Source organism: Cyrtonyx montezumae, unplaced genomic scaffold, assembly GCF_038088225.1.
Source record: "Cyrtonyx montezumae isolate F1298 unplaced genomic scaffold, pur_monq_1.0 scaffold_24, whole genome shotgun sequence".
NCBI lineage: Eukaryota > Metazoa > Chordata > Aves > Galliformes > Odontophoridae > Cyrtonyx > Cyrtonyx montezumae.
Genome location: NW_027071981.1, coordinates 11,646,609 through 11,662,994, shown reverse-complemented (window position 1 = coordinate 11,662,994; position 16,386 = coordinate 11,646,609). Strand labels below are relative to the sequence as shown.

Here is a 16,386-nt window from a genome sequence, read left to right as displayed (position 1 = left end):
ACTGTCAGATGCTCAGGCATCAATATATTTTGTAACAGCAGTAACATAAATTACAAAATAAAACATTATGAGCTTCTGAAAATGGAAAAAAGAATGGTATTGATTACAGAAGAGTCCTCACTTCCTGTAAACATTTCTATATCCCGCTTTTTCTCTTGCTCTCTCTCACACACACAAACTTTAAAGGAAAGCCAGAAACCCAGAAACAAGAGTTTAATTAAACACCGCTAGTCTGAATTTCAAATCACTGAGTAAACAGATGGCCACACTTCACGGACTGCCAGCAGTCGATTTCAATTAGCTGGGATTGGTATTAACACAGTGTCCTAGAAGCTAGAAGATCTGAAATATACTTATATATTTATGTGTGGATGCAATAATTATAAATACTGCCACGTTATTTACCACTATACAAAATCAGCACCAGCAAAAAAGATTTCCATTTAAGGCCATCATTGCAGCCAGCTATCTCCTTTAAGTGCACTGAGATGTTTGCACTTGCATAGACTGAAAATCCAGTTGACATATAAAGATCAGTTTTAAAAAATTTAATAAAGGTGTCCTGCTCAGCTTCTCCATGAACAATGTCCAGTACTCACTGATGCTTGATACTCATTCTAGACCCCGATTCTACAACTCTTAAATATTTTTGCTTACATATGCAAGCATTTTCAAACTGAAATCAGCAGAGGATATTTTTCAACACTTCTGCCATTAGCATGAGTTCCCTTAGCTATACTGAAAAGGATGCCTGCCTTTATTAATATTAAATGTAATGAGGAACATCAACTTAAGCTTTCAACAGTGTGAGACACACTTCAAACCAGAGGAAATGAAAAAGCTTTATGACTGCAAAAGCAACACAGGAGATTTCCGATGCTCTTCAGCCTACGTGAGACTTCAGTTGCACACCCTGATATTTTGCTTCCACCACTAATTCTGTGACAGGGTTCTCACCCAGCCTTACTCCTGAGAACTGAGTACAGAACTCTACAGATTTTCTGTTCCACCTCTCCCTACAATGAATGCAGATAACTGATCATTAAGCAAGAGTCCAAATCATCAATTTTGCACCCTGACATAAGTGCTTTCAGAAAAGTGTTACGAGTCGTTTTTCTGTTTTAACTGTGTTCATACAACTAGGAACAACAGTGGGATGAAATTCACTTTCTTCAACAGCTTTTACAAATCCTGTATAATTTCATCTTGAAGCTTTTTTGCTCTAAATATTCACATAGTTTTTAAACACAGCACGGTTATCTTTTCAGTATCTTATCCTGACAAGTCAGAAATATCTTCACTTACACTCTCCAGTCTTACACTGCAGAATCAGTTATTACCCTAGTGATCAATTTGATTTTCCTTTTTATAACCCTCCTTCAGTCCTGTTATATTTGGTAGATCTGTTGAACTTGGTTTTACAATTGGTATCTCCTCTTATGTTAAAGAATCCCATATTATCTTAGTCCTCTACCAAAGGCTTCCAGTTAGAGAAGCATTCAGTTTAAAACAATATTAGGCTTTTAACAATTCTTTGTCAGATCCCTTAATATATAACAGACAGAGCACATGCTTTCAGTACAATATGAGGTCTTATGAAGAGGACAGTTCATACAGATGTTAATTTTAAATACAATGACCAATGTCAGCAAATAACAGAGATGAATTTATGGATTTCAAGGTAATACTGACACATGGATACATACATATACATATATATACTTATTAAATGTCAGAAATACAGACTGCATTATGCAATTAATGTTAATATTTTAATTCACTGTTCAAATCAATATTTTAATTGGGTTCTGTAAACAAACTACAAGGAAATATTTGAACAACATTTTGAAATATTTATAAAAGTAGCAAATACCTGAAGTACTCACAGCAGTGGAGTAAGGTGTATGAGCTCCTGTATTTTCAGCCCAGCAGCCACAACCATAAAGAGCTGCCTAAGAAAAGAACATCTTTCAAAAATTTAAGTATTCAAGCTTTACAGTTGTCCTTTTTTAAAAAAAAAAAAGAAAGAAAAATCTAAGTATTATTTAGAATGATCAAAATAGCAATTCCAATCCATTGTAACTGAGTGCTAACTTAGTGATACACTATTGTCACTTAACCTTAATAAACCTTTCAGAAAATGAAGTACAGATATCAAGACAAAATAACTCCAAGTGTGCCCTATTCATATCAAGGCCCTTTCACTCTCCTATTCCAAAATGAAACATTTAATACATTTTGAAAGAGAACTGCTCTTATGAGTGCAGTGAAAGTGGACCAAAAATACATTCATACAGTAACAGAGCATGACACTTCTAATGCACTCAAAAACTCCCTTACTTAACAGCAATAAAGAACGCCTACATCTCATTTGCTCTTTTAATATCTTTATCACTTCTACAAATTCATAAGTTTATTTAAAAAAAAATTGCTGGACAACTTCCCTAAATAATGTTGGCAATCCTATTTATAAACACTTTAAGCATTTAAGAGACAATTTGTAGTATCAAAGAGGTGTTGAAGGGTGAGAAATTAAATACTAATAGCTCTGGCAAAAGGTAAGTAAATAAAAGCTGTACATAAACTGCATCAACACTGTATATAACACAAGTGTTATAAATCACAACTGTGAGACTAAACAGCCACTTCCAATTGAAAATGTGTAAGCAATCACCTGACCAACTCTTCCAGGATGCTTTAGTGCTAAACCTCCACTGGAGACAGCAGCAGCAACATTTCCTTCTTGGTCAACAACTACTGCACCGACTGTATCCAATGTTCCTGAGTCATTCTCCTGCAGGACACACAAAAAGAAACAATTATTTAAAAGTGCACATTGAAGTCAGATAATGCTTCACAGGAGTGTGCAAACTAATGTGTACAAAACTGAACGGCAGGCCCGTCAACAAAACAGAGTTGTTATCACGGATGCAGTATTGGTGGTGCTGCCATAAGTCTTCTCAAAACACTCTCTTGTCTCAGACAAGACCTGAAGATAACTTCTTTTTGTGTATTTCATATGTTCTGTGACATTCAGCCACAAATGAATTCAGGTATTATTAACTCAATTATAACATCACTCAGTTGATGGAAAAGACAGTGGGCAGCAGAGCAAGCAGCTCCCTGCAGGTGCAGATTCCCACCCTTAGATGCTTTCAAGATCAGAATGGATAAAGCTCTTCTCTAGACTTAATTTTTCTGTAATTTCAAAAATAGAAGAAAAATAGAAATAGAAAAAAGAAGAAATACTTATAGGATGCAAACTTTGTTGTCCATCTCTCACCTGTTTTCTCACTCAAGATTTTACCCAGAACAAAAACCAGATTAACAGACAATGACAGATGTGAAAATCAAGTCAGGAAATCGAAGTTAGTTTCCATCAAATTTAAGAATGTCAGACTAACAGTTGCTGTGTTATCTGAATTCATTTTAAATCAAACACTTGGGGCTCCCATAATGAACAGAAATATATGTGAGAAGGATCAGGCTCAGCATAAGTTTTCCATACCATCTGACTACAAAGAAAAAAATGTTTGCAGCCTTTTTTTTGCAGCATCTGTAAAATTATTTGCTCAACCTTCCATCTATCTTCAGATCAAGCACTCACTTGCATAAAATATTTGCCTTCAATAGCTACGTAAATATTTTTTAGAGATATGGAATCAAAACATCACTGAAAACATTGCCTGAAAACTTTCTTAAGCATATCTCCTTTAGAAGATTTATTTCATACCAGCAATTGTAGTCACTCCAGTGGTATAATTTGCATGCTTTGGTTGCTTGCTTTGCTTTGGGAAATCTAGGAGGCTGGAAAACTTTTTTTAAGGAAACACTTGTTTCACTGTGGCCCACATCACTTTCTGAAGGAAATCATCATCACTGACGCAAAACAATTCTGAATTTTCCTTCTCAGTAACATAAGTTCTTAAATCTCTGAGACAAAAAACGACTAGCTCATAACAACTGTGCAGTATTGGCAACAGAAGCTAAGCTGTACCAGGGTACAGAGCAGAAGACAGCAGCTGTAGCTAAGCTGTAAATACTGAGATATGTCAAAGACTGACACTAGACATAGACAATAAAATAGCTAACAAGTCTCACAAACGGAGAAGTTCACAGCTCCAGAGAAGCACAGCAAAGAAAAAAAATGAGTATTTAACAATTCAAACTTAAATTTGACAAGAATATTCATTTTTTATTATTCAAGGAATTAAATGCTCATAAAATGTTATTTTCAAATCTTTTACAAGAGATCAACTTTGTCAGTGCAGGTTTTATGATCACACTTCACATGCTCACTCTTGTTGAATAGCTCCTTTCTAACGGCTTACAGAGAACTATTCTGCTTCTCCCATAAATCTTGCTCTTGTAGAATATGATTTTTCACTTTATTTCGTTTTGAAGAATTAAATGTACTACAAAACTGCAGTTATCTTATGTTCAGTGCAGTAAGACAAGCAGTCCACACAGTGTGGTTTAGTTCTCAGCCCCCCCTCCACGGACAGGATGCACCCAGAAAACTGACAAAACCACCATGTTACTTTACTGCATTACTTACCGACGAGTAGAGCTCTATCTGATCACTTCCTCTACTACCACCATTGGCCTTTGAGGGTCTCCCACACATTCTGCACATGACTCTGGAGCCCTTGAAATTTCAAATTGCAGGTTGGTAAGCTCATGCATTGGCGTATGTTTCAAGCATTGACTTGCCCCTTATTACATGAACTCCAACACTGTGTGAAGACCCCTCCTCCCTCAGTTACAAGTTAACACCATGAGAAGATTAATTTTTACAAGGAGGTATATGAAGTCCTGTAAACAAGAAAAGTTCTGAAACTGGTAACTTTTTTCCCACCTATCCTTACTTTTCTCACAGCCCTTACCTCACTGAAAATTGAAAATTAAAATCCTGCCAGGGAAAAGTCCTAATCTGAGAAGAAAAGAGCTGAATTTATCACTGTTTTGTATTTGCAGGGACTACAGAGAAAGCAACTTTTTCACCAGTTCTAGGATTTGCATGTTATTTATGTTAACATACGCAACTAAGAAAGACAGCCGTCAGTTCAGTGACCAAAACAAAGAGAAGTGGCCAATGCAAATAGACACAGGCCCCAGATAAAGTACAAGCATTGAATTTTGTAAGCTATAATGTGATGGCAAATACAAGTACTGTGACAGACATTTTCCAACTGCAAGGCGGCTCTAAATTCAAAGTAACACAGTGAGGGAAACAGGGAATCCTAGTAGCTTTGCAGTACAAGTAATATGGGCCAGGTCAATGCCAGATGATGCACAGATGCACATGTTTACCTACCTGACATTTCAAATTTCACCAATTTCAGCTCCATAATGCAGTATGTTCAGGCAATACTAAAAAGTGGGAAACACTGACAGAGATCCTGTGCTAATGTTTCAGTGAGCAATTATCTGTTTGTGCTTACATTTGTTACGTTTACACCTCAAAATACACAAATACAGATTTCCATATCACTAACAAGACAGAAAGTGAGAGATTGGCATTCAAGCAGCAAGGCAGAAAGTTTTAATTTCAATAAGTTACGGTTATATCATCCAAACATATGGGTGGTCAAGGAGATGAGTCTCTGAATGGCTCATTAGTTTAATCATAAATAAAACATGAAATGTATTAGTAACCAGCTGCAAAGTCAGGATGACACGACAAAACTTGAAACACAAACTAACCTTTTCATTTGATTGTCTTCTCTTCTTTAGTTGAATGAGATCGGTTTCTACCTTTTCAGCCAACTCCAGCTTCCTCTTGTTCCTCTTAAAAGCTGCTAAACTAAACCCTATAAAATATTTTGAAAGCATTTAACAAAAAAACTGAATTAAATATTGGTAAGTTTATGCGTTGGAGGTCTCTCCCCCCACACTTTCAACAAAAAGCACCAATTAAAAAAGCTTACAATAAAATATTAAAGCTCCAGTACAAGATGTTTATGTCTTTTCCTAAATGAAAAAAATGGTACTATTGTTTAGCAATGGTGATGGGTGAAATAACTAGTAGTAACAAATTGCAGAACACATATGGAAGTGATACTGGTCTAAATATCTCTGTTTGGCAAGGATGCAGCATTACACAGAAGAGAATGGAGTAAGTGGCTTATATTAAAAATATTGTTTCTGACTGTTGACAAGTCAATAGATACCATGTGAGCTCATTCTGATATCCGTAAAATTAGGCTACTACTTTATTACCTTAACTGCTTATCTGCATGCTTACTGTATATTTTAAAGCCACACAAAAATCAAGCAATAATTTTATGTTCCATAATCCAACACTGTATAAACATCAACTAGGTCTTGAAAAGACAAACATGCATTTTCCACATCTAAATCCCACATTCAGAAAAGAATGGTTATTTAAAGCTGAAAAATAAATACATAAATAATGTTGAAGAGACCAAAACAGCACATTTCATTCTAGAAGTCTCAGTCCATGAAAAATCTGTAGATATAGACATATTTAGCTTAAATTAGTTCTGACTTAATACTGTATTGGCTTAACATCCTCTTTGAAAGGTAGAAAAAAGAGGGGAGAAAAATGTCTTCTGCCACTTGTTCAGATGGGTAAAATCAAGGCATCTGGAGGGCAGAGGTATACAATAAGTCACAAACTCAGTGGAAGTTAAAAAGCACAGGCTTCCTATTTAAAGTATAAACTTGTTAAAATGTCATTTGAAATTCAGAATATAGCTACATCGCTATTACTCAGAAGACTGGAACAGCTGCAAGAACCATCTACGAGCAAAATCAATATTGTAGAGCCAACAGAACACAAAGCTTTCATTTACAATTCTCACGAAGTACGCAGACAGTGAGCATTTTATTTCTTTGAAGCTTACCAGTTAGGTGCCAAAATCACCCAGAGAAATCTCCTTTAAACCTGTTTTAAGTACATAGAATTGGACCCTGAACGACCACATCTATTCAAAAGTTTAACCTAAAAGTAATCAGAAAGTTGGCGTTGCTCACCAAAAACCTAATGAATACCAGTTTCTTAAAACTGTAAACACATATTAATCTGCCATCACCAAGAAAGGAACTCTTTCTACCATACAGAGTTGATTAACACAGCTACTTTGGATAACATTTTCATGTTTGAAACAAGGACCAAGAAGTGAAAAGCAAAACACTTGATAAGGAGGAGCAGGTGACCAATCTTTTCAGTCTCAAATTAACTGGAAGAAAATAAACAAAAAAAAACCAACAACCAAAAAACACCAAAATGAACAACAGGATTTTTTAAACAAAGTATTGCAAAATGAACCAAGATAGAATGCTGTTTTTAACAGAACTTTTAAACAGGAAAATAAGCAAGTTGAGATGACTTCAATGAAAACAGCAAATACCAATGGGCAGAGCCACATGAGTGACTGGACTTGGTACTCCTAAAAAGTACTTATTACACAGGCATAAAGATGCACTGCTATATTGCATCATCACTGAAACTATACCTTTGCTGCTATTTATTCAGACACTTTTTCCCCCAACACATGATGTTCTCCAATGAGAAGATATATTCCATCCATGGAGCTCCTCACTTTCCAGCCAAGCAATTAAACAATTTTCTGATTTTACCTTTAAGATTCTATTTGTCTTTTCCAAGCAATAAAAATGCCTTGAAGGACTACATTGTTCACATTGTATTACTTGCATTAATTCAAAGTGGTATCAGTAAGCAAGGAAATACAGGGAGAAGACAGGTCATTATGAATAAAACTGGGCTAGAAACATACTATCTGTACTTGCAATTCTGAGGTGTCAGAACTATTCTCAATTCATGGTTACTCTAACTGCCTTTTTAACTGTATGCTAGGATAAAGATTTGTCGAGCATTTTCTCTCCACCACTTTCCTTACTTTGCTGATCTCCTGTGGGAACAGTGGTGCACTGCTCGATGAAGGGCTTCTTCTGGATAAGCAGGTATTTAGAGCCCTAGGAGACAGAGTGGCCTTTTGTGCAGCTTAAACTATGTCAGATGTCACAGCAGACAGACAGATAAGTCAGTTTTCTAGTACCACAGAATGTCACTGGTTGGAAGGAACCTTATGAGGTCAAGTAGTCCAGACTTTTAGTCCAAGTCAAAAGGGCTGCACAGAAGCTTACACAGTCAAATTCTGAATATCTTCAAGGATGGAGACTGATTCCCCAACTTCTCTGGGCCCCTGTCACAGGGGAATATAATATATATCTATTTTCCTCAGACTTGTGCCAATATATGTGCATATGTATTAGTTAGTCAGAATTTCCCATACCCTAATTTATGTTAATCCTCTTTAATTCAATCCCTGTGCAGCAGACACCAACATATGACACTCAGAAGAGCTAACACAGAGCAGTCTATGTTAAGGAAGCTAAAATAATGTTTTCCAAGTAAAACAAACTAATCTTTCCCCAGCCTTCTCCACCATGATCTCAACAAAACTTAAACATGAGCTCCTACCTTGAAAATTACCCCAATTATTTGTCACACTGACAAGTTCATACCATTACACTAGAAGGAGATGTTATATGAGATGCCAGTCATGGTTCTGTACTTTAGAATGACATGAATTTTGATCAGAAAGAAAAACGAGGATCTTGAGAAGACGGTGGGTTAGTGGATTTTAGGGGGGATGGAGGAAGCTTTTCAGGGGTTTCGGAGTAGAGAAAGGTAGTTTGTAAATGTTGTGCCTCTCTTCCCTGAGTTACTTTTAAGAATTTATGTATTAACTCAGTTCTTAAATATTACTCAATTTAGCATGAAATATCATACCTTTCCATACTGCGAGGGAAACAAAGCCTATTCAGACTTTCCCTAGAGTAGAAATTCTTGTGCTCAGGCTACATTCAACTTCAGCGTATTTATTAGAATTAACTTTCATCTGCAAGTTGATAACATTGTTTTAGCAAGGACTGACAATGGTTGCTTTTCATTATTTATGGGAAATATAATTATTAGCAGAGACTATCAATTCCTCTTGGCAGGATAAAAAATGGCAAATACCTCTAAAGTGACTTTAAAATCATGAAATAAAGGACCAGTTGGCAAAACAAAACCTAGCAATTTCCCTTTCTTCCTCTGATATCCTCAGACTTACGCCAAACTTCAGATGATCAGTTAAGGGAATGCTACTAGTAGCAAGTGACTGGCTGGCTGTCCCCCTTCTACTCCTGCCTTTGTAATGTTCTGGATAAATAAAACCACTACAAACATAATTTAACCAGCCACAACTCTGGCTGATTCATCTTGTTCTGTGGTGACTAAAGAAACTAGAAAATAAAATTGAGCTTCGTAATAAAGGACTGAAAGAGGAAATTAAAACTTTCTGAAAATATCCTCCATGTTTTTTATCCTGGCCAAACAACATACTGAGGGGCTTTTAGTACAATAAATCATATTTTTCAAACTAAAAAACTTCCTGGAATGCAATGTACTTGCATAATGTACTAATGAAGCACATAGAAGATGAAATAGAGCCCACTTGAGAATTATTTTAAAATGAGCACTATAGACAGAAGGTAAATACATACACACAGAGTAAGTTCATAATTCAAATTATATGTAAAACAAAAAATCAGCTGTGCTGTGCAAGGATTCTAAGAAATTTCATTTGTCCTAAATGACAGTACAAAAAACACTCTCACCTTCTCCAACAGCACATTCCAAGCTTGAGAAGAGGAAAAGGACACAACACAGTGTCGAAGACAGGGAAGTTTCCCTAAAACAAATGCAATATAGCTACATCAGCCTGATGTTGCACCTGAGCCAAGAAGATAGGGAAGCTTATTGTCTGGGGAGGGAAGGAAGCTAGAGAAAGAGAGGTAGGGGAACAGTCAGGAATTTAGTTTGAAAAACCTTTAGTGCAGCCCAGAGGCGTTGTTGAAATATATGGGAAGTTATTTAGTATAGCCTCCTTTGATTCTGCACAAGAATTTTGAAGCTTACACAAAAATTAGGTACGTGCTTCATTATTAATGTCCTTGACAATTACCCTACATAGTAACAGTGTGTACGGTCAAAGTCAATCTGAAAAGACCTGCATCTCAGAAGACAGTCTACAACCAGCATTTATGTTTTGCTTTCTCTCTTACGTACGTACTGCCATAAATAAAACTACTTCTAATCTGCTGGGAGATGGGAAAATAAATAAATAAATAAAAAGACCCAAGCTTTACAAAATGATTGACTGCTAGTGTTTAAATGCTATAACTCAGGCCTCATCCACATAAAAGACATGAAATGACAGCAACAGAAGCATATCAGAACATCAGTAAAATCCCAGGATTGCAGTCTGTCACATTTATGACATTGCTCACACCTCCCTGCAATAGGCTACCTCTAAAAATGAATCTTCAAGAACCTCAAAACATCTTCCCAGTCCACATTCTCCCTTCAACCCCACAACTTACCAAGTAGGAACTATCCACATGTACTCTGGACTTAAAAGCTCTGCATTTTGGGTCTATTTATAATCAACAGCAGAAGCAGTGGGTGAAATATTTAGTCAAAAGAGAGTTGCAGAAGTTGAATAGGGGTCTTCCTGCAGAGTAGGTAAAGTGGCAGAGCACAGAACAGGCAGACACAGAACTTGCTCAACACCACTCACCTGCATGAGAGGCTTTGGTAGAGATGGTGTCAGAATACTTGCTTATTTATTATCTAGAAATGTGGCAGAAAAATCTTACGAGTATATAACCCTCGTAGTTAAGAAAGTTTTAGGTTTTCCCATTTTGAAAAGGTTCCAGTGTTACAGGGCAGACTGATGAGAAAGAACCACAAAATCTTCATTATACAATTCATTAGCACAAGATATTTATGTCACAAATAAATTACCATAGCTGCACATAAATACAGGGCTTTCTAATGGGGTTTTTGCATCACTAACACCATTTTACAGGAAGAGATAAGAAAGTATCTTTCAGTAAGCAGGTCGGTAACAGAACATGGCCTCCTAGTCAGTTCAAAGCTGTTGTGTGACACTTGTTTGCCATAAAGTTTCCACATCATATATTCAACTCTTGCACTAATCCTGTTGGCACACTCTGAAAGTCTGATTATTCCCATAAATGGACTTACTATGTTATACAGCATACAATTAAAATCTGACCTAAAATCTCAACAGCTTATTATATAACGATAAAGCAAATAATTAAACAAAAGACAACTGTATTCCTCATTCTACACAGCACTTCAGTGATAATACACCCTATTTGCCATTAGCATTTAAAAGTTACTCTGTCTTGTTCAGTACTGCAAAGTCTACAGTAAACCAGTCCCATTCATGACATCCAATTAGTTTCCTAGTATTACTTCAGTTAATTCTCTTGATTATACATGCTCCAGAGAACATCTGGAGCAGCAATCCTTTCTTCTGGTCACTTTCTGGACTTCTGTGTCCTGCAGCCCTCCCTACCCTACCTGACTCTTCTGATCCGTAAATCAGAACAACTTCAAAAACGAAGTATTGCACTTCACATGCTCCGTGCTCTCCTTCGACAAAGCTCCTGAAAAATAAACCCTCATAAAGGAAAGCCATAGCAAGGTATTCACAGGGCTTCCCCAGTTTCATCCACAGGTAGCATCAGAACTGATCGGGCATTTCTTTCTCTACAGGATATTCTCCTTGGGACTCTGAGCTTGGAGAAAACTGATCTGTTGGAAACTAGCACTACGCGTGCACGGAGTCACAAGGCTGCACTATGATACACGTGTACACATACACGCACACTGACAAACTCTCCAAGTGGCAGCAGTTGTAAGCACCAGCTGGAATGAACACCAAGAAACTGAGAGCATCTGGATACAAATAAAGCCCATGATCTGATTGCTATACCATCTTCCACAGGCTGATGGAAATGGTCCAGAGCACAGAGAGAAATTACTAAAAAGAGAAAGTTACCACTGCCATACTCATAGCCTCTGTGAAACTACGGAATCGAACACACAGAATAAAATGCAAGACTAACATGCTTTCTCTTTGCTTTTTTTTTTGACAACGTAAAACTGACACGCATCGATCCCTTAATTCTTGGTCTGTGTACATTAAATAAGCCTCCAAAGGAGGCTGCTTATTACAGTACACCAACACTTCTTGCTGAAAGAAATGCAAAAATGTTTTTACTAAGAAGGCTACATCTATTCACTTCAATATTTTAAGGCCAAGCTAGAAGTTTGTACGATATTTAAGTGGATAATTATGTCTTCAGACTGAAGTAACAGATACAGATTTGTAGCACCAATAAAGCAGAAATCAAGATCAAGACAATACCCTTAAATATATTTACACTACTGGATGAAACAGCAAGCCAGGAACACAAGCACAAACTCCACTGTTCCTATAACAGTCATTACAGACTACTATGCAACAAAACATTATGCAACCTATGTGTGTTCAGAAATTCTTGTTTAAAAACTGTAAATTGAAAATACTCAGAAAATTCAAAGAATATTCTTAAATCTCTGGAGATGGACCAATCGTATAGCACCCCCTGGCAGACACTTCTTACAGTCAACTGAAAGAACCAAATAAAAGTATTTTCTTCATTCTATCTTTTTACTCCATCTTAAAGGAGGATGCAACTATTGGAGGGGAGAGAACTGCAAAGGGATATACTAGCAAATTAGTTAACCCACAGGAATTAAAATAACCCACTAAGGAATTCTGTTGAACAGCAGCTAAAACAAGTGGCACAAATGAAGACAGATGAAACTAAATTTCATTTTAACAAAGCTAATTTGAAGGACAAATTAACACCATTTATGCTTCTGCTGAGACTAAAGACTACTGGTACTACTTCCCATGTGGCCATACGTTGAAAGGCAGCAATAAAGAAGAAAAGAAAACACCAAAACATCCAGCATCAAAAGTGTATGAAAGAATTAACCTACCTTTCGCAAAGCAATACAGTATACAGATTTAATGTTCATGGCAAACACTCTCACTACTTCAAGGAAGAAACCCCTTTTTCTCAGTCAGATGGCCATTCCTGCTCTCTGGAAGATTTCCATCCAAGGCATCTTCCTTGCACTTTGGCTCAACACTTTTCCTAGCTAATTTGGAGTGGCCATGTATGTGGCACGAGTAGGTAGATTTCTGAGCTGCAAGTGAACCTATAATATTATATACAATTCCAGGGAAACTTCACATCATGTCTCGTGTCCTTTGTTTTTGATTTGCATGTGTGTGTATGCACCAGTGAAACACACGCTTAACAAAGCTCATTCTGCACATTACAGAACAGAGATAGCAACAGTACAATCTGATATAAATGAGCACCTTCTTTCTGAGAGATATCACTTAGATACGCACTGAGATACTCCAATACACAGTGCAAATAAGCAAGCTGCCTAATAAAATCCCCCAAATCCCTGAGTTTTTCTCCTGATCCCTTTCCTTCTCATCCTAAAAGCAAAGAACCAAAACACAGCCTAAGCCACTGCCCTGAGCTAGTCACTGAACCTTGTAGCTCAGTTCCAGAAACACGCCAAACACTTTTCTTACTTCAATAGCAGAAAAGCAGAGGAAAGAATAAGGAGGTGCAAAGAAGACTGGAAGACAGACAGGCCAAAGTGATGGACAGGAAGACATACAGTGTTCCCTAGAAGTATGGCAATCTGCATGACATCTAGAAACTGCTCTCTTTCATTAAAGAAATAGAGCAGCCATAACATAAATGAGAATATCCTTGCATACACAAAATAAAAATTATTCTTATGGTTAAAAAAATAGAAAATGAGGTGGGAGTAAATGGCCTGCTGCAAGCAGAATGACAAGCCAACAATAGTAGCACCTACTCTGTTCAAAATAATGATGTGATTTTACCAATGGCACTAAGTTATTCAAACCAATAAAGCCAAGGACTGGATAGAAGAACAGAGAGATTCTGAGTCGATGACTTGACAGTAAAACAACAGATTTTATTCAGCAGGTCTCAAAATAATGAAAAAGAAGTAGTTCCTCATATAACCCATAGTTGAGCTGTAAATGTTTTTGCAGATGCTAGAAATTAATATGGGCTCAAGAGAAAAGGATAATTTATTGGCACAGAAAACCATTGATCATTTCCATGTACCAATCCTGACCCAGGAGTTTATAGAGTCTAGAATAGCAAATGAGGTAGGAAAAAGGAGTTATGTATTTGCTCTGTTCTTCTCTTTTTCCTTAAGCACCACTTTTGTCTTCTGTTGGATTCCAGTTATTGAGCAAGGTGCCCCTATTCTTATGTAATACAGCCTGCTGAAGTGCTTAGGGTCACTTCCATCTCATTAGAGTGAGGGGTACAAGCATGCTCTATGGGTTACTATCCTTTTCCTTCCCCTTAAAGATACTTAAACAGTCTTATGTTAAGTCAAGTAAGAAGGCAGTACTCAACAGCATCAGCTGAGCAATAATTTTTTGCAACAAATATTTGATTAAATCAACAAGAGCTTCAGATATTAACACCAAAGATTTAAAAGAACTCCTTTGTGATATTTCAGTCACATTTTGTACGAAGCACCATAACTACTGTCTCTACAAATAAAATGACTCAAGGCTGTTAACCTTAATCTCTACTTTGATGCCAGTCAGGTTCACAGCATTCTGAGCTGCTAAAAAATTAACTCCTCCTTTCAAATCCAACTGTACGAAGTACATCTACCTTCACACTATATACATAGTTTTCACATTCATATCCAGCCAGGGCTGATGGCATCAGCTATTAAAAACACATAATTATAAGATACTGTCTTATTCCACATTATCTTTGCCAAATCAACTGCCTTTCACCTACTGTAGTTTGAAATTAAAAGCTGAGATAGAAGTGGCTCAGTTACTACTATTACTGGTTACTATTTACTATTACTAGTGCAAGCAGAGATACTGACAGTTGAAGCTGTATCTAACACTTATGTTGCCAAATTAGAGTAAAGCATACTTTTCATATTTACAAAAGGCAGCATGATACAGTAAGTTAGAATTTCTAAACAGTAATTACAGTGTTAAAACTCTGATTGCTTTCTAATCAGTCTCTCTTACGTTACACCTTGTTACCCTATGTAAGATAGTACAGGATGTAGTACGGGCATGAATTAATAATTTCAGCCTTCTTGCAGTCTGTAGGCAATGCAAAGAGATCACATTTCAGTAAAAACAAAAAACCAATCACTACAGTGGAAGCCAACAAATTTCTACACAGAGTAGAAATCCCATTTCCTCGCACACTTGGCAAATCAAGGAAGAGAAAGCAGGTGAGCCTTGACATAACCTTAATGCAGTTCAACAAGGAACATGGTTTAAAACTTCATTTCAGTTTGATGCCCAAATACTTTGATAGTTATCAGAGAATTATGGAGTGTGACCACAAAGCTGATCGTGCAGCTTTCATTGTAACTGATCGTACACACAGCTCCATCACTGCAAACCAACCACACAATCCCATAGCCTTACAGCACATATAACATTTCTCTTGCCATCTCAGGTCCAGGAAAAGTGAGGGAGAATGATGTGCCTTCAAGGATATTTTTTCCATGTGTAGAACAGAGAAGCCAGAACATGTGCACCTAGTTCTTGTTAACATTTGTAGCCAATACACGTCTAAGGCTTGGGTTAGGGTTTCTGCTTTTTGTTGCTGTTGTTCTTAAGTAAGTAACCCTAATGTTTAGTAATTACTTTGGTTCTGCATTTTGCAGAGCTACTCAACAATCAAATGATTTCCAGTTAATTTACCTAATATTCTCCATGAAAACTCTACCACAGCAGTTGTAGCAAGCATAATCAAAACCTACCGATTATTCAGTAAAATCAAGTGTACCAAAATACTAGGGAAAAGGCCAAGTTTTAAATTGTCAGGCAGTGTATGCAAACCTGGCTGGACATGGGGTGTGCCTCGGGGTTGGGGAGGAAGAGGCAGCTGGCAACTTAAATTCTAATATTTAATACTTTTTTAATTGACAATGGCAACAGGAAAAGGCATTTCTGCATTGGCGCTGCAACAGGATTAACTTCAACATTCCAGCAATTGTTTTAATGGAAATTGTTTTGCTAAATAGATAAATGCTGAGTGTGCCAAGGAGATAAAAATAAATTACTAACATTTTGAAGCCAGCTTGTGAAAACACATCAACTGAGATTATTCTTCTGATGTTCCTCCAATATAAGCACATAGTCTGTTTTAGGTACACCAAAACAGCAATGGCCATCCTTATTTTCAAGCTGTGCCACGTGGATTTGCCCTAAGGTACATTTTACCAAGTACGAGAACATCTGTCAATTAAAGTTAGCATCCAGTCATCCCTGTTACAACAGCAAGGCTGTGATACTAGGATCAGTGTAAACTTTAGTGCACCCAAACAGGGCCAGCCAAGAGACACTCCTTTTGGAGTATTTCCTACACATA

General features: G+C 36.9%; 1 protein-coding gene across 3 annotated transcripts in view; it reads right to left on the bottom strand.

Annotated features, from left to right (window-relative positions):
* The window catches only part of TASP1 (taspase 1), a 69,479-nt gene that overhangs the window by 36,490 nt on the left and 16,603 nt on the right, over window positions 1–16,386 (bottom strand). For 2 of the 3 annotated variants that reach the window (XM_065739683.1, XM_065739684.1), the window contains exons 8-11: window positions 5,707–5,813; window positions 4,559–4,648; window positions 2,675–2,794; window positions 1,874–1,952 (exon numbers count right to left, since the gene is read on the bottom strand). In XM_065739683.1, coding sequence (XP_065595755.1) covers window positions 1,874–1,952; window positions 2,675–2,794; window positions 4,559–4,648; window positions 5,707–5,813 — 396 coding nt within the window. The remainder of the gene's footprint in view (window positions 1–1,873; window positions 1,953–2,674; window positions 2,795–4,558; window positions 4,649–5,706; window positions 5,814–16,386) is intronic. The other variant, XM_065739685.1, reaches the window with a different exon arrangement.